Raw genomic sequence first — 19,932 nt, forward strand, 5'->3', positions numbered from 1 at the left:
CAACTTACATTCATTTGATATTTAAACAGTGTTTGCAAACTTTTATTGTCCTGCTGTGGTTCCTGTTCACTGACATTACCGCATTAACATAAGGGTTTTCTTCAGGACGGGCTGTTCTTTCTGTGGATTTTCCAGGATAGTCTGCCACATTGCGGGAGGCTTAAATGGGTCTCTGGCCCACCATATTATGAAGTGTTTCAGATCTGTAAAATGTGCTTTTCAAAAAAATGTAAAATGGCAGAAAATCCAATATGGTGGAAGTTCACGGTGGTGAATGGCTTCAAGCAGGACCAAAGGATCATGTGGAACGAATCCTGACTGTAGGCCAAACGGTTCAGAAGTTTAAAAAATTCAGTGTTAAATTTGGCCTGTTGGTGATGCTTGAGGGATGGATGAATTGATCCCAAACTTCTGGAATATCTGGATATTCTGGGCTGTCCTCTATCAGTATGCCAGATTTCACAAAAATCCACTAAACAGTTCTATGGGCTACCATAGACTCCCATTGCAGTAACTATAATAATTCTGAAAAATTCAAACAATTACAATAGGAGACATCGCACTATTGGTGCTTGGACCATAATAATAATAATAATAACAACAATAATTATTATTTACTGATTATGTTGTCTAACGTTATCAATAAGAGTGTGAGAATGAGGATGTGTGTAATGGACGGAGAAGACATGTAACTACTGGGGATTGGCACGCAGAACCCCATCTTTGGGAGTATTCATGGAGAGACTGCCCATTAGACTGTGGTACTGCAGGTCTCAGTGCAGAGTTAATGCATTTGATAAGGCTGCTGAAAGCAAGGTCATCTGCTATACACATGAAAATACCTCAGGCTATTGAATGGCTCATCCTGTTAAGGTACTGCTGGGTTATGTGACTGGGCGCCAAGGTCTAGTAATGCACCCAGACTGTGCCAGTGTTACCCACAGCTGGCCTAAAAGCCCTGCAGGGCATGGTGTATAACTGTCAGCACTGCAGTCCAGGGAGGGGGGGATTTCAGTCAGTAGGATGAACATGTCTCATCGCACCCCAAACCCCCCCCCTGGTTGTGAGGATTTCCATTGTCCACCTGCTCAGCTGCACAGGAAACTTCCTCCTCTGGCTCAATATCTGGGTGAGATCGGTGTGACTGCAGCTTAGAAAGAACCAGAAAATGACCTCAGGTGTTTTGGGGGAGAGCACGCCATTGTTTGAAGTGTCATGAACTGACAGCGCACGTAGCAGCACTGGGCTGAAATACAACCTGGACATTCAAAACCAAAAGAAAAAAGGTGGAATGTACACCAGTAAAATTCCTGGTTATATAAATATGCTATGCGCTGCTATTATTGTTGCATTAGCAGCTTAGGGGTTTAGGGTTTTGAGTTCTGAATTGTATGGCATTGGAAACAACAAAGCCTCCAGAGATAAAACACAGACCTTTATGGGACTGATATGAAATCAGACTGATATACAGTATCATACATATCAGATGTAAATCAGACTGATATATCGTACAGAACACAGATAAATCAGACTGATATATATTATACATAAAAGATATAAATCAGACTGATATATCATGCATAACATTACATTTGTACAAGGCTTCCTTCATTCTACACACCAGTCTCAGCACCCAAAAGCCACCTGTACCTGTTTTCCTCATACCATAAACAGGCCCTTTTTTAATATCAGCAATTTATTTTTATCAGAAACAGAGCACTTGACTCCACTCAAAGAACAAAGAGCTTTCAATTTCATAGAGGGTAATCTAACAAAAACACAAATAAATCTCTACTTAACAAGGTCCCCGGTCCAAAACAGAACAGAAGCAGTGGCAATAAAAATAATCCATCAAGATTGTATAACACATTGACTTTGAGTGGAAATGAATACAATCAGCACAGTACTGTGAGGGGGTATAGTAGTCCAGGCTCAGTTTACACTGGCTTGGATTTTGGGGGGTAAAAAAGATTCCAAAGATGAATCTGTGCCAGGAGGTAGCTTGGGGCGACACAGGTCACCAGTAATCTGAAAAGTGCTTTAACGAGGCAAACACAGTCCAGAACACTGAGTTTCTCCCATTGTGTACAGAGTGATTGATGACCCACGGACGCTAACTGTGTGAGCACTGTCACTCATTGTAAACCAGAAAGGAGAGAAGTCTTCTGGGTTGCGGTAGAACAGAGCACTGAATGATTTCAGGAGCCTGACTTCCAGGTGAACTGTGGACAAAACAGGGAACTAAACACAGCTCTCTGCAGACTTTAAGCTCGGCAGTAATCAAGAGATTTTACATGTCACTCATCTTCAAAATTGAGATGTAGCCTAATAACTTTGGTCAGGTAGACATTTACATTCGACAACAGACGACACTTACAAACTTCAGAAAGTCTCTAGGAACCTTTTTGTCTTGGCAAAGATCGGCAGCACAGATGCGTTTAACCTCACTGTAAGTGTCTGGGTTCGGTAAAACTGGACAAACTCAGGGGTTATTTCAGGAGGAAAGGCTTTCCTGAAAAAAAAAAAACCTCCACAAGTTCTGAACAGACACGGAAACGTAAAGCCACTGACGCCAGTCCCAATATGGCATCCTGAAATAACATGGCAATTACTCCGGGCAACACCAAGGTCTGTGGCTGGACAAACGGGTCATGATCTCGACAGAAAAATGTCGGCAGTGACGTGGCCGGAGAAACTGCGCCACCATGTTCCGCGTTACCAGCGACACACCGCATTGGCCCAGAGCAGCAGGACTACGAAGGAATGCAGTCCTTCTGCAATGACGTGATGACGGCTGGTGTAAGGGCCGAGCTCTGATGGATCACGGCAGGACAAACCCAGGCACCGTTCAGCCAACAGAAAGCAAGTCCAGTCACAGAGTGGATTTTCAAAGAAGGGAAGGAAAGTTCTGCTGGGTAATTGTCTGCTTATTTGCTCACCTAAGCCACTTAAGATTTCACTCAAATGATTGAGCTTTGACAACCAGGCCATTTTTATCAAGTGACCCTTGCCCCAGGGGCGTCACATGACCATCCAAGTCAATCCCAGCAAAGAATGAGGTGACGAAATCTCAGCAAAATGCCTTGTCCAATGACCCCTGAGTGCTCCTTACAACTGACAAGGGTCAGAAATGAAAACAGCAGAAAAACCAGCTCCTTGTCTTTAAGAAAGCTCCTCCACCATCACTGTCACCCAGCCATTCGCAGCTCCTGAACAAACTAAACTAGCACTGCGCTGCAAAAGTCAACACGCCATTTAATGTAGTCCCTAACGGAATCTAACTGAGCACAGAGTAAAATTCCAGGATGCTGGTTTCTGATTGGTCCGTGCTGAAACTGGCTGATGAGTAACTGTACCTGGAGATGGTCCTGGATTTTGTGAGTGCTTTGCTGATGACCAGGGACGGGGCAGACTGCCGCCGCTGTGCCTTCATCTTCTGAGCAAGGGAAAGAGAGACAAAGACAGCGTGATGTGATTTTTAAATGCACAGATCAAAACACTCCATGTCCCATTGAAAAAAATAATAAGCCCTTGCACTGTTTAAGGGGTGCAAGGCTGCCAAATTCTCAGAAGCAGAATTTTGCAGATCTTTTATGGGCTGAAATTTTCATTGTGTTTGGTTAAAAGTCTGTACAAAATTAATAAGAGAAACACATCACTGTCTCTTGCAAGCATACGCTTGCAACATTCCCAGACATAAGCAAACAATATAGCATTATACACAGGTATTGTGAACAGAAAGAATGGGAACTCTGAGCTTGTAAGAGTACACGTTCCTCATTTATCATTTTTCTTGGGACATCCTAAGGCAAACCATAATCTCTTTAACAATACCCTGAATTTTGCATTCCCAAAAGGAATTTCCTTCATTGTAGGAACAGGCCCAAAGTGTCAGTGAGTCTTCCAAGGGGAGAACTGAGCAAAGATTAGTATTGTTTTCATGCTAGCATTGCATGTACATTTTTACATAATGTATCATATATCCATATACATATATGATACACATTGGATACACTGTGTAAGGCATTTTATTCACGAGTAGAGAAAGTCAGCCAAGCTGATATTGTGCAATTTAGAAAAGGTTTTTATAAGAAAGAATCAATAAGAGGAAAAAAGGCATTGTTTTCTAACTCAAATTGGCAAAAATGACAAGCCAAGCAAACCCAAAGAAATTGCACCTCTTCCTGAGGCCCTCATGTTACGCATTATCATTGTGAAGCATCAACAGATTCTGGAAAAAAAAAATCTCACTAATTCCGCTTTGAGTGGCCAGTCATGATTCAGTGATGATATGACCTCAGTTTCCTCAACATTAACTCCGCTGTTCTTCAAAAAAATTTTTTTTTTTTTTTTTTTAAAAAGCAGCAGTGCCTCGCCCAGAGGATCAAAGCCACAAGGCTGCGGTTTGAAAATCAGGCTGCCTTCGCTGGGCAATCATCAAAGAGAAGTATGGGAAGCGGAGTCTTCCGACTTCCAGCAGGAAGCATCCAGCATTCCACGGAAAGATTACGAGACGTAAGCAATCCTACGCTGAAGCCACAGCCTTCATTCACACACCGCATGACAGTCCGAGACATACATAAAGATATTACGTTTCTTTTTTTTTTAATACACAAAGAAAATTTACTACCGGATTCACACCTTATTGGATGCCTATGTGTTGGTGCCAGTTGACATCATCTGTTTTAATGAGGCCATGAAATAAGCTGAATCAATGCAGGACAATTTCACTTGAAAATATGGGTCATTGAGAGGAATTAGACATTACACAAGCATGGGTGTGAAAACAATTTTTTTTTAAAGATATGCAGATCATGCGCTTCAGACAATTTCCTAAAACATCTGAAATAGACTCTACATTAGTGGGACATTACTTTATAAAATTCTGCTGCTAAAAAGTGTGAAATTCCTCCTGATACCCAGGATCATCAAAACAATGGTTTTGAAACACAAAGGGATAAACACCCCATGACATGTACACCCTGTATACTGATACTGCATGTAACATTGTCTGCTTTCTCTGGTGACTGAAACAATACAATTTAGTATTTCTACTTCTAGCAAGATTCAGACACAATATGCATGTTCAGTAAAGAACATTCCAATCACAAATTTGTGATTTTACACCTTTAAGGGTTAAGAGGCATTAAATGTGGGAAAGTATTGACTCCAAGGATTGCTAATCCTTCCTCTCAAGATTTAATTTTGAGGCAGAGCCCGTGCACATCTCAATTGGAAAAAAGTTCTAAAGAACAAAGAGCATACCACACGCACTGCAATACCACATAATAAAAATATGTTCAGCTTTCAAACACTTGCAGAGATTAGGGTCCTCCCCTTGACGTAGCACGGTTGGACATATGCATTTAAATGTTCGCTACAATCCAGCAAATTTTCCAGGCAAACACTGTAATGTATCACAAAATGTGGTACAAAATGTTTGCTTAGAGCCAGAACACGGCAAACTCCAATTTGCCATAGCAGCATTTTCGATTGAATTAATAAACTGTAATAGCAACGTCCCACCACATGATCAGCAGGGCGCTGTTTGACTTCGATATGGAGCGATCCCACCTGTTCTATTGCACAAATGCAAGAATATAAATATTGAAAAAAATGTTTTGTTTAAATATTTGACATCAGAATAAAAATCATATGTATTGTCTTCTGTTTCCTTACTTCACGAGCAGTTGCAGCTTTAATTCACAGTACTTGTGTGCAAATTTATTGAGCTACATAACTAACATTTAAATTGGTGAACATACCCGCCCTACTTAAAACACGACTGATCAGAGGACTGGGAGCTGAGACAGAGATCCAACGCCAATGAATTTTATGGAAAATTTGTCTAAACATTCCTGTCTCGTGGAGTGCATCAACTTGAGTCTAACAGCACAAGCCACTCATATAACTGTCACGACCATCTGAAGAATAATAATTCACCGGTGTATGTCACTTCAATCCTACACCTTTTGTACTAAATTTTTTAGCACGCATTTTTGCTTGGCATTCCATTGTGCATATACTCATAATGCGATCACAGGTATGTCCGGTGGACGAGCCAAGGATAAGGAGAAGGATGCTACGGATACGGCAATCCTAAGGATAAGAGAGAAGAAAAACTGATAAGCTAAAACTGCTGAATTGACGCAGCCCACGCATTGGCCACGCCCTGTGGTTCACAAGTTGGAATCACTTCATTTGCAATGTTCTGGAAAGGAGAGGGAACTAACAAGCTAACCACTGTTTTTTATACTGACCACTTGGTAAACTAGGCTGCGTATTTTTTTTTTTTTTTAAGGAAATTCGCCGCGCAGGAAGGGTAATTGACAATGAAATAGCAGATGCATGTGCAAAACAGATTAAAGTCGGGAGGAATACAGATAGGCAGCCTATAAGTAAATCAGAGGCCAAACAGTTAATAAAAGGTCACATTAAAAAGAGATGAGAGGGGGATTGGAATAGAGTAAAAGCGTATCCTTCCTCTTAGGCTTCTCCATATATCACGTAGCTTATCCTTTTTTAACGTATCCACCCGCCAAACATAATACAAGAAGTTTACGATATTCCAACCAGCCAATCTTCTGTGAAATCATCATAGTATTAGGATGTTTAGGCGTAATGATCATTTTTGTCATTATCAAACTGAAGTTTGAGCTCTGCGCAAAGTCCCTGAAAGTTCTGCCTGAATGGAGATTTAATACTCAAACAGCACAGCCCTCTGGCACCAGACAGCTGCTACACATCGTCCGTGCAGGATATAACCTGCTTTCTCAATGCAATTCTCAACACGGAAAACGTGTAGGTGTCCCGACGAATTTTTCAAACAGAGCCAGGAGCGTGGCGGCAGGGATACCACTACCGCCCCAGCCAGGAAGGCACGCATGCGACGAGAGAGTCTGCGCGCACACCCTGCCGTTTCTCCCTCTCCTGTTTCATCATCAGCTCAAGGCATGTCTGAATGCCCCGGTCCAGCAAACCACGCGACTCTCCCTTTCTCCCTCAAAGAGTAACAGTAACGGTTCCCCGGCCATGCTGGCCAGCTTCTACACACCTCTGCGTGATGCTTCTTAATTGTTTTCTCGGATTTCGCTTCTTTTCCCTTTCAATAAATAATTGTTTTGCGTAATTGTTTTTAAGATACTGTTGAAATCGGAAATGCACGCCTCGTTACATCGTATTGTTTTGAAGATAGCCTACTATTGAAATTAGAAACAAGTGAATAATTTAGGCAATTCACTGTTGCAGTTAGACTTGGAACAATTGATTGGCGTATAATTTATGAGAACGGTACCAATTTCCAGACAGTTCCATAAAAACCATCCCCAGGGGCAGAGTGTTCAGGCTGAACGAGACTTCGTCCTGTAGGTAAAGCATCGTTTTCATTTTCTCGTTGTAAACAATTTGTTTGTTGAAAAAGTAGGCTACTACCTGACAGCAGGTGACTGAGCTCCAGTTGACTATGTGCCTAAATCATGTCAAGTCCCAAAACAAAAGTTGAACATCGACAAGACGTAATTTATTTCCAAAATCAAAGCTTTACTTTCCTATAGGAATGATCGCCAACACCTACACATATTCAAATTGCATTCCGAAATGTGGGGTATGTAAATTGCCAAAGCAAATAAGCGCAGTTGACCGCGCTGCAACAAATTTCATTAGCTCATTAAAAGATGCCTACATGCAATGGGTCTGGTGCGTTCCTTTAGGGTAAACTCAGCATTGTGAGATGTGTGTATATAGGCTACTTTACTACAGTTACCGATCTGAATAAGTATTACTTGCAAATAGCAGTGTAATATAATAAACAGTGTAATGTTCATACATAATTACGCACGTTATTATCCAGCATATGCGTACAGATTTGATTTTCGTCAGCTCAGATTAATGACGTTGAGATAGGCTATATCCAGCAGATATACTTTTTGGCGTACCTTTTTGTTCTCAGGTAGTGAACAGATCTTGGCTTCTCCTGTCAAAGATGCAGACCGACTCTGGCCAGAATTCTCCTGCTGGGGTGACATGGTTTCCATTAAAGCTGATATATCCAAGAGAAGGCAGGACAGTGCGCGCTTATTTCCACAACCATCCAAAATGTGTCAAGCCACACAACATATGACAAAAGTAATCAGGAGCTGTCGGAATCTTCATTCATTTGCGACATTTCTCACGCGCAGCCAGTCCCGTGTAGCTATGACTGCAATCACTGCAAATAAGAAAGAGCAAGTACACCGTCCTTTTAGTTCCAATTTGACGATGAGAGGGATCAGCTGGTACGCAGCCTTCCGCGCCCCGCTCTTTACTCGCACTGAACTCGAAGTGCGCAGGCTGCGCTCCTTCTTTTGCTTACAGCTACAGAGGAATTCGCCTCCGCGATTTGCAGCTGGCGCGTGTTTCTAATGACGTCCTCATCGGCTCGTATTCAGAGAGCTGTTCCAAGGTCGCAATTACAATTGTATTCTTCAGGTTAGCTAGAGGAGCCAAAATAAACAGAACTCTCCACAAAGAATCGCTCGTGATTTATCCACCTACGACAAATGATTTCTGTGTCAACATGTCTTGAAGCAAAGTTTGAAATTACATTTAATGTATCATTTTTGTACGAGTTCTGTGATTCCCATCGCAATTGCATCGTGGTCAGTTTAACATACTACGGATTTTCGGTGGTATGTTCATTCTAATCGAAATATGTATCTATTGAATCCTGCTCAAAGTGCAATAGCCTATCGGATACTTCGAATTCGTGAATATAAATTGGCGAATGTGTTGTACAAAGTCGGAAATGAGAATTTGGGTTCACGCGTCACAAGCCAAATACGGAATTATCTGTGGTTAATCACTCCGTTATCGGCATTCTAATTTGTGGGTTTAATATGGTCTGTTGTTTTGCTATAACATTATTGCGTTTCCCCAGACTCAGCGTGCTGTGTGCAGGGCATTTAGGTATTTTCTCTTTTTGAGTCATCGTGTGGTGCGCATTTTTCCAGACATCTCACCTATTGCTCAGACACTAATAGATATACACGACTACATATGAAATATGAAAGGGTCCTCGATCTTATAGACAGAATAGTTGAATCGGTTGGAAATATCTTGATTTGTGTTCAAATTGTTGATCTTCTACCAAAGGAGGAGGATTTAGGTTCACAGTGAAACGAGGTTGAACGGTGACTTGATTGAAGTGCATAACATCATTAAAGGGAACATATGTACTGCAAAATCGACTTCAAACAATATTTACAGAAAAGAACCAGAGGGCATAGGTGAACACGTAACATCAGTTTTATACTGACACTAGAAAGCATTTCTTCACATAGAATATTATTATTGCATGGACAAATTAGATGGCTATGACTCTGGGATATAAAATAATAAGCATAAACATGGTGATAGATATGCTCCAGATTGTTGAAAAAGCAACAAGCTCAAGTGAGTAGAAAGGCCTGTTCTTGTTACTATACATTATCATATTTTTTGTACTTGTCTCATTTCAAATATTTCAAAGATAAATATTTATACTGTTGAGCCCATGTTCAACTTTAGCCTTTCATAAACTTTTCTATACTTTTGTCCTGCAGATAGACTTAAGAGTGGAATTATAAGTTTCCAATTTAAGATTCAAGACTGCAATAGGAAAGAATTTGAAACAGACTTGGATAGCCCTGCACCTATCTTTTACAACAGTAAAAACATGCACCAAGTCTATGACCGGTGAAATTATCAGGAAGAGGCAAACGTCTTGCTGTCTAAGTAACGTGGGCCATTATATATCCTATGGCACAAAGAGGAAATAAACTGATTTCCTGGTGTGCTGCCTAATTCCCTATCTGTTATTCTGCACATCTAACAAACACCAGGCTTAACAAGCTAAGTAAATCTTTGCTTTTCCAGATAAGGTTTTATGAGACTTTTGGAAGATAAGAGTGGGTTTGGTGAAGTAAACGAGACAAAGCATTTGCAGATCATAGCCTGATAGTTAACTGGTAAACATTTGGGAACACATTGTACCTGTGGCATTTTGGTTTAGCTCTGTTACAGTGCGTGTAAATCAGACACATAACCTGAATTTATTCAGTAAACATTTGGTTTGGTAAAAGGACAATATATAAAATGTAGGCAATGTTAGTTTTTCAGGGGGAAAAAACACAATAAGGACAAAGCAAAAATATATCATAACAGTACAGGTATTATTTAGCAGACACTCTAAACCAGAGCAACTTACACAACATTTTTACATAGCATTTACATTGTATCCAATTATACAGCTGGATATATACTGAAGCAATTAGCAGGTTAAGTACCTTGCTCAAGGGTACACCAGCAGCGTCATACCGGGGAACTGAACCTGCAAGCTTTAGGTTACAAGAACAACTCATTACCCATTATACTTGAATTCTCAATAATACTGAATAATAAACAGCAATGGTCATAGGTTGCCATGCCGGCAGCCAGTACTGGTCGGTATGGCTGATGAACTATTCATAGCTGCCAACAGTTATGAGTGTTTCCCTGTTGGGTGGGCCCTCCAAGAACTACCACTGGCTTGCCAGATTATTTTTTTACCCCCCTTTTTTTGCAACTGAGAACAATTTTAATACATGTATTCACGAAACATATGAGCAGTAATATTAATTATACTTGACTTCGATAATGAATTCAAGAACTCTTATTTTTGCCAAATAATAATCAATTGCATGTGCATAGCAGGCATTTTGTTCAGTACAGAGAGAGTACGTAGGATATTTTCATACCTTAATTTTGTGTTTAAATCTGTGGATTTATGGGTTTTGGATCAACTGGAGAATGTATGGAACAAATATAATCCTAAATAATATGAGCCTTTATTATTATAGTTCCCATATTTTATTATTTTAATATTCGTATACTTTCATCTTTATTAGTGGTACTGTCCCTCTCTTGACAACATTAAAGAACACTAGTTTAAAAAAAGAAAAGAAACATTTATCAGACTGTGGCTGTTTCTTTGATAATTAGCTTTAGTGATGTATGGCTGTATGAAAATATTAGCACTGCTAAGCTTGGTAACTGATACATGTCAACTGCATATCCACCTTTCAAATTCATCTCAACTGTGCCCTAGGAGTGCCCTGAGTTACAAAACCAGAGAGAAAGAAATAAAAAATGTCGAGGCAGAAAGGGGAAAGAGACAAGAGCTGAAATAAGGGGAGGAAAAAGGCAGCAGAGATGCTACACGCATAAACAAGGAGAGGAGAGGGAGGGGGGAGGAGAGACAGAGAGAGACAGAGAGAGAGAGAGAGAGAGAGAGATGAAAAATAGTGGAGAGACGCAGGGTGTTTTAACAGACCAAAGAGTTTGGCTGAGATTGTTTGCCTCCGATGTCTGTTGATAGCATAACCCCTCCAGTTAAACAGATGAACACACAGCACCACCAGCACCTAAGTAAATATAGGAGGGGTTCTACCCTGTGCCACACCTCAGCCTCTGAGTACAGGGTGTACGACACAGAGCACTTTCCTCAGACAACTGCGCTAGGCACAGGCTCTGCTGCACAGCCACCGTTGGCAGTGAAACTCACAAGGCATGCTGTGTCACAAAAGGAAGTCATTTCTTTTGCGGGTCAAGTCCGGTTCTGACCCAGCAAACCCAAAAGAACACACAGGCAGGAACAGGAGATTGTGCCCCGGACTCAGAGGTGAAGAATCACCCGAAATCATCGGGCAGTTAACCCTTTTCACACTTGCAGCTGCACCCTGAAACATTCCAGAGCTTGATGACAGCCCGAGTCAGCATTTTGGAAAGGTTGCTCCGGCAATTTACTGGCTCCAGAGCTCGTAGCATTGACTGAAATCTTCTGTTTTGACATTGGTGGGAACAAAGCCATAACATTGTCAAATCAAACATGCAAAACTCGACTTGTTTTGCGACGACATCTATCCCGCTGCATTGTTTCTTTGTAGCCTACCGCATAAAAATAACAGTAACCTGAGCATTTGGCATACGCTAACTAAATTATATTTTATTGACTAGATACAAAGGTAGTGCTGTCACTATCGCACATTCATGTCATGTAGTTATACCTTCCCTTAGGTGTACGTGCTCATTACAATGTGGCAGGACATTAGCTGCTATGATTGATTCACTTTTTCCTCTTCAGCATGCTACACACTCTCGGTTAGTGTAATGAAAGTGGGCTACACCAAAAGTTAACAAAATCATAGGCCTACCTCTTTGGGACTGTACATATCTTGGTTGTGCTCTTGATCTACTTCCATCCCATTGATAGCATTTGACAGCCACTTGTTTACACAACAATTACTGGCACCATTTGTGTGGATGCTATCAATCGGTGAAAATAAGAGTCACCGATCGTATAAAAGAGAAGCCGCTAGCTTTTCCAAGAATGTTAATACGGTAGTGTTCCGTGTTCCACGACTGAAAGTGGCTTTAAATGATATAAATGAAGGACGCCTGAAGAGAGATTTCATTTACTGACGTACACCAGGCGCCCAAAACTCTTTCGGTTAGTACTGCTGAGCAGGGTATTTTATCTGCGCGGGTTTACGACAGTGGTTATCACACACTGATTGCTTTGTGTTTGATTTGCGGTATATTGAGAGAGAGAGAGTGCTGTGTGGCCTCCTATCTCGCCTCTGGGTCTCTTACTCTGAGCCTGAGGACACACAACCTCTCACGGAAGAGTCCGGAATCCCCTGCGGAATTCCTTTACGGCTGCGGACGATCCGAGGCTTGTGTCGTACCTAGATATGGTAATGCAGGGGGAAATGTTGTATAACCCGGGCGGATTCACAGTCAAAGGAACTCCATATGGAGGAGGAATTGTAGAAAGGCTTCAGTCCTATTACTTTTACATCCTCAGAATTTGTGAGGTGAGGCGACAAACAGAAGATGCCAGAAAGGCTTCTTTCATGGCACTTCTTGTCGTGGTATTGAGTAACATTTAGTCTTTCTGCCATTGTTCATGTCCATTTAGAATGTAGCTCAATCTTTTCCGTGATTTCACTTGAAACACTGAAAAGTGTTCCAAAGCCTCTTCAGATAAAGAAGATTATTATTAGGGTGGCAGGCTGGAAATCTTTTTTATCTGATTGGTTGGGTTGAAGGCAGGATGCTGCCTCTTTACACAGGGTAATGAATTTAGGAGGAATTTCCATGGGCTTCATACGTCTGGGAAGACAGTACCAGACCATCTCCTGATCAACCTTCAGGCATCACCATGATGGGATTCCACATTGTCGTGGTAACAAAAAGCCATCAGTCATGTAAAGGTAAAATTATTATGCCAAATATTTTGTGAAGTTGCAGGAATCCTCAACCGGCAGGGAGACTAATCAGTGACCTGGAGAGGAGAGGAACAGGGATGGTGGTAAATCAGACGGAGTACAGCAAGGGTCAGCAGACATTTTGCTGCTGTCCAGGGCCCTAGGCCCTAGCAGTATGTATCCATATATCTCTCTAAATGGCTAACATCCTTAGTCTCCCCAGTAGAAAGGGAAGGTTAATTGGCACAAGATAATGATTAGTTTAGCTGTTATACAGGGCAAACCCTGCTGGATCTGCAAGATGCTGAGCTGTTGCATAGAGTGTGTGTAAATCTCCTGTGGACTGTCCATGATGGGGGGGGAGGGGGGGGTCTCCTGGGGTCACAGTGTTGTGTGCATCGCTCCCCTCTTTTCTCTTCTTTTTCTCCTTCTCTTTCTGCTCCTCCACAATCAAAGGTTTTGCAAGGTGGAGTGCTGAGGTTTGGCTTGCAAAGACACCCAAATGTAGTGATTCAAGAAAGAGGTCATGGTATTATTCAGAGGATCTCTACAATGAAAAATATATGTATTGCTATTTTTATATATTTTTTCATGATAACATTTCCCTGTTTCCACTAAATTGTTGTGCATTTAGTTCTCAACCTTCAAAACACAGCACTCCACACAAAGCTCTATAGCACAGTGTTCCACACACACAGCATTCCACCAACACAGAGCTCTATAGCACAGTGTTCCACACACACACTGTTTCACAGATCTCCACAAACAAGGTCAGGCTATCACATAAGATACCAGTGCTGTTCCCTATACTGTGCATCATGAAGAAAGCCTGACTCAAATGACTCAAAAGGCACACTGAAGTAAAACAGGTCAAATAGGATATGAGCCTCAGGGCCTTCATATATATTTGCACCCATAATAAGATCATTTAAATTAAATGTTTTGCTAATTGCTTACATTCTCTGGACTTAATCATTTATAGTGTAACTCTTGGTGTACAGTATGTTCAGAATATGGAAAATTGTATTGAAACTACACACCAAAACACCCACGGGTCTTTAGTCAGTTAGACTCCCCAACAGAGCAGTTTTCTCACAACATTACTGCAGCCCATGCTCAGTGCTTCCAATATGTCATCATGAGTTACCCAAACCCATCCCATCCTGTATCAAGGGGGGACTTTTCCTTCCTCAAATTAGGGGATGGGGCTGCTGCATTTGGGATGAGTGGGACAGAGGCACCAGGGGGAGCTCCAGAGTCCCTGTCCTAGACCTGGGATCTCTCCAATGTTCCACCACCATCACCCCCCCCCCCCACCCACCCACCTCCATTTCCCGCCAGTACCCCTTACGACACAATCCCATCACTCACCTAATAAAGCTCCAGCAATTTCATTAAGCGCCTCACAAAGGATTGTTCTGTCTCACTGAATGCGTTGACAATTCCATACCCCTCAGGCCATACAGTACCTGGGATTACACGCTCGACATTTCTACAAACTCCTGCCAAGAGAAGGTTGCGTCCTCTGGACAGAGCCAATTTCCCAGAAAGATTTTGAAACTGCGGCATGTTTACAGCATTGCACAACTTGTGAGTCTGACGTTCGAATTCGTCAAAATAAAAAAAGTGATAAGTAAGTGATACGTGATCCGTTTAGTTCTGAATATATGTAAAACTTTTAAGCAGCCTTTAGGTGAACCAAGGACAATGATTTATGCTAATTCAGTTAATTTGGACCTTGTTTACAGGTGATTAGCCTGATGAAACCATGAATCCCAATTCTCCTCTGTATGCTGCTGGAGCATGTGGTATGCTGCTTAATTGTACCTTATGCGATGAAAGCTTGAAAGCATGCAGAATTAGAATGGGTCAGCAGGCTGGTCAGTAGAAGTCATTACGCTAAATGATATTAACATGAAGTATAACATTTTAAGGTAAACAAAATGAGGTACATCCAGATCTCATTAACGGTGCCCTAAAAAGGATTCTCTGGGCTGACTACCGTGTCATTAGCAGGGTAACCCCACTGCACGGTGCCATGGCAACCCAGTAATGCTCGGCTCCATCAGCCATCTCTCTACCTATCTCTCCATTATTTTCTTACTCTGTCTTTCTCTCCAGTGTTTTTTTACTCTGTCTTTCTCTGCACTGCTTCTGTTCTTCTCTGCAGATCTGGGTAACGCCCAGGCGTGTGATCAAAAAGGGGGGGGGGGGGGCGCAACGCTGCTGGGAGAAATTCCTGGGCCCAGGACAAAATTTTCTCTGTGTGTATCATTCAATAATATTTACCGCAAGTTGACATACCGTTGGGCCCCTCCCTCCCTCCCTCATCCAGGGCCCGGGACAACGTACCCAGCTGTCCCCCCCGGACGGCGGCTCTAGGGCCGGGGCCGCAGTAACTGAGACTGAGAGACTCATCCAAAGGCTGGGGCCTGCTGATTCTGATGCTAATGTCATGTGACGCATTCGCACATCACCTGATCAAAAGGCTCAATTCCTTCCTGCTGTATTTATTTCTGCTCGCCTAGCGGATGCCCAGGGTGGTTTACATAGCTTACATGTTCTTGAACTGGACCGGCTCTGGATAAATACCTTGCTTAATGGTCCAGCGGTAGGGCCCAGCCAAGGAACTGAACTGCATCGTTTGGCTTAATCAGCTCCTTAAGGAGTACTGTATGTTATACTACTGTGTGTGTGTGTATGTGTGTGTGTGTGTGTGCACATGTGTGTCTGGTAGAGACATGTGAATCCGCGCATGTGTGTACTGCATGTGTGTGTATGAGCGCACGTTCTCTGAGGCTTATGAGCTGTAATAATATCTCCCATGCTTTGAGGGAGGGTCTAATTACAGGGTCTTCCACTGAGGGACAGGTTCATTTTCCCTACGCCCCTCCGACCCAGGGCCCCCTCAGAGTACCCCTCAGAGAGGGAGAAAGGATGATCACACGGAGAGCGACTCCAAACACTGGGGAGATGAAACGCCCCGTCGGACAGCAGCGTTCTTCTCCCCGCTCCCCGGCACCCGCGCAGACCAGCGAGGAGCCTGGTCCTGTCTGACCCGCTCCTCAGCTCAAACACACAGCAGTGCACACACGACTACTACGACTACTGCTCTCTTTCTGTGTCTGTTCCTTCTGTTCATCAGGCACAGCATCTGCTACAGATACACAGTGACCCCCCCCCTCCCACCTTGATTCGTAGTTTCCTGTTTATCCACACATAGCGTCCGCACACACACACATACCACAGGTCAGTGTACATCAGTTCACCGTTTAACACATTCACACATTGGTACACTCATTTCAGGCACAATCCTAGTGAGTAGTTTACAGTTTACAGTTTACAGTTTTCCTACACAATTCACTTAATACTGCTTTCCTTGTATCAAAGTTTATATAGACTCTTAGTTAGCCTCTTTCCGCAGCTCTTTGCCATCACTGGACAGTGCCCTACACACAGCCTGCTACTGCACAGCTCTGGCTAGAAGCCCTCCAAAGGCTCATTAAAACACATGAAAAGAGTACCGAGTAGATGCTAATTTCAGTGACACTCTAACGAAGCAACAGGTTATTTCATTGCTAAATCACACCAGCACTTTTCAAATACGCCTTCCGCCTTTCTTTAAGATTAAATGCGAACACAAGTTTGCCTTGGGGCAGGTACTCACAGTGGTCTGGTGGAACTCCCCACAGCTTCCCGCCCTGGACATCGGAGCCCCCCGGGGCGGGCTGTCACCCCCCAGCACAGGCTCCATGTCCGTGAGCTCCACACGGAGGAAACACAGCTGTTACACGCGCGGTCTGGTCCTCCACACAGGCACAGGGTCCGCGCAGGACGGAGGGTCTGGCTGTGCTCCAGGGGTAGCCAGCACAGGGCGCAGGCAGCGTCCTCAGACACACGCAGCACACACTCTGCGCACACACACCGCGCATACACAGACCGCACACACCAGCATGTCTCTGGCACTCAGATTAGGCCACTAAGGTCAAGTGGAAGAAAACCTCTCTTAGAAAAGAAGGGGGTGGGGCCTGGCGGTTAGACAGAAGAAAGAAAAGCGATCTTTCCTCAGTCCTGTTGGCGTCCGTATGCCTGTACATGTGTATGTGTGTGTGGGTGTGTGCGTGTGTGTCCGTGCACACATACTCAAGGGTCTCATTTTCACTAATTATCACATTATAGACATTTATGTCTAATTTCTCTTTTTCTCAATCTCCTCTTTTTATCACAGAATCAATTACGAGATTTACTTTTTGATGAAGTGCCAAGATAACAGAAGGAGGCAACAGATCACTTGAGCCTTTTTGGCTATTGTAGACTAAACACCGAAGTCAAAGAGGCGTGCAGCAAGATTAGCCAAGAAAACAAACACCTCTCACTTAACCTTGCACCCTCTGCGTCACCAGGACCAGCAACATCCAATCACAACGTCCAGTTATGAATTGTCTCTCAACCGCTCCAACCAATGCCTGATTTGACCTCCAAGTCAAACAGGGCTATATTACAGTATGTATTTATTCAGTGCATCAAAGGTGTATTTGTGGTCGGGATCCCAAACCATGCAAACCACCGCATGCAAACAGAACTGGGGACATCATTTGGTGTGTGAAAGCACACATACATCTACTAGCTTAGCTTACAACAAGGCCCCTGTCAAGGAAAATTGTTTTCCAAATGAATGTTCGGGAATTTCTCTCTCAATCTGAGAAAGATTTCCGCCAGCAGTTCATATGCATTTGTTCATCCATGAGCCATGTTATCATGCCAGCAGAATGTGAATCTATGTACCTGTTTACCTTAAACTATCTGTGGTGTTTATGATTTGCCCTTTCATTTTCAAATGCACAGCTCACGTGGACAACAGTTGCTGTTCAGTCTTTGTCTGCATTTATGTCCCAGTTTAGTCCATTGTGAATATGGGTGGCAATAAACTTAAATGAGTCCATTAACATGCATGCTGCCAGTCAGCACCCCTCTCCACTCTGCAGCCCATCAGCTGAGCTGTGCACTGGTAACCAGGGTACTCACTTGTGCACGATGGGCCAAGGATAAAACCGTCAAAAGAAACCTTCCCTCCCCTCCCTCCCTTCCTCTCCCCCTCTCACCCACCCTCTCCTTCACCCCATCCCTCCCACCTCTCTCTCTCTCCCTCCATCCCTTTCTCCCTACAGGCAGTTACATGCCATTCTCTAAGGCTGCTGGTCACAGTTGGAACCAACACAGCCAGAAACACATCTACTTCCTGGCAGGATGACACACATTGCTGGCTGAAGTCATTATAATAATTCCTCCAAGTTCAACTGTGTATATGTATCCCTGCAGTACAAACTTTTATTAGTCATTCCCATTACCAGGAACTACAGTGAGAGGTTAGCAGTTTCGGAAAGACCACTTGTAAGTGTAATAGTGCTGAGCAGGAGTTTGGCTAGATGATTTAAGTTAAGCCTGCATTCATGCACTTAGGTGATTGAGATAGAGATTAGAAGAATTAGAAAATGTCATTTTCTTTATTCCAGAGAAAAGTAGAGGTGTGTGAGGGTAAGACATAGTAACAAGAGGTAGGTTAAAAACCATAAAAGCATTTCAAAGTGACTCCTGTTTTTACTTATTAAAACAAATGATAAGCCTTTTAATAGGGATATAAACAATATTAATGCCAAGGATCAGAAAATGTATTGTGAAGTTAACTCTTAATTCAGGTCTGATTCATCTTCAACAGCCAGCTTCCTACAAAAGACAATCGACCTTAACATAATATCATGAGTTCTGGGAAAGAAAAAAAATTCTTCCAATTGTCTTGTGTCATGCTGCAGTCATTATCTTATTAAACACTACACATTCAAATCTCGCATGAGTTTTCTCCTTAAATCCATCCTTAATCTTAGCTTGTCTAAAGACAGAAGGCAATTGTTATAAAAGGGTTTTTGTTCCCGTTGTGCCTAATTATGGCTGTAAGATTCTCTTTCTTCTCTAAATTTGGTCGGATTCACACACAGTACAGTACACAAAAATGAATAGGAGTCTTGACATAACAGCATAAAAACATAATAACAAAATTATATATAATATAAACATTTTAAATAAGAAGAATTTAAGCTCCTTGAATCAACTGTAGCAGAGTATTCCATACATTCTTATGAGATGTGAACATATGGAACTGACCTCCGTTCTGTTATAGTCAATGTTCAGCTTTCAAAATGTTTTCTCTGCATTGTCGTCATGATAGGAATGATCAATGGGTTCAAATGTTTGGCCAAAATTAAAGGGAATTTCAGGTTTTACCAGTTTAAACCAAAATTCCAGAAACTCTAATTGTAAACAACTGGGGTGTCTGTGCTGTATATATATGTATATTAATATATATATATATATATATATATATATATATATATATATAAAATTACTAGCAGCAATAGAAATATGAATACACTTAATATAATAATGAATATGTAATATTATTTGTGATAAGGCTATGAAAGGGAGTGTTGTGGCGAAGCCGTCACCTTTCTCCACAAAAGCTGCGTTACTGCGGGAGCCTGCGCCGTCCTCCTCAGCCGCTCCTCCGGGCCTGCGCGCACAATGAAGGCCTCTGTGAGCCACGGCACATGCCCTGACCCCCTCTGACCGGCCACTCTCTGCTGTCTGCCGCAGGTAAACACTCCTGAGGCGACAG

At 42.5% G+C, this 19,932-nt stretch overlaps 1 protein-coding gene across 5 annotated transcripts in view; it reads right to left on the bottom strand.

Annotated features, from left to right (window-relative positions):
• Positions 1–19,932, bottom strand: part of LOC118213742 (rho GTPase-activating protein 20-like) — a 67,977-nt gene that overhangs the window by 19,417 nt on the left and 28,628 nt on the right. Inside the window, exons 1-3 of one of the 5 annotated variants that reach the window (XM_035392842.1) lie at positions 16,930–18,187; positions 7,935–8,012; positions 3,357–3,436 (exon numbers count right to left, since the gene is read on the bottom strand). In XM_035392842.1, the coding sequence (XP_035248733.1) occupies positions 3,357–3,436; positions 7,935–8,012; positions 16,930–17,016 (245 nt within the window). In that variant the 5' untranslated portion in view covers positions 17,017–18,187. Of the gene's footprint in view, positions 1–3,356; positions 3,437–7,934; positions 8,024–16,929; positions 18,188–19,932 lie in introns of those variants that run through there. The other 4 variants (XM_035392844.1, XM_035392843.1, XM_035392845.1 and 1 more) reach the window with 4 other exon arrangements.

The sequence above is a fragment of the Anguilla anguilla genome, chromosome 15 (assembly GCF_013347855.1).
Source record: "Anguilla anguilla isolate fAngAng1 chromosome 15, fAngAng1.pri, whole genome shotgun sequence".
Lineage (NCBI taxonomy): Eukaryota > Metazoa > Chordata > Actinopteri > Anguilliformes > Anguillidae > Anguilla > Anguilla anguilla.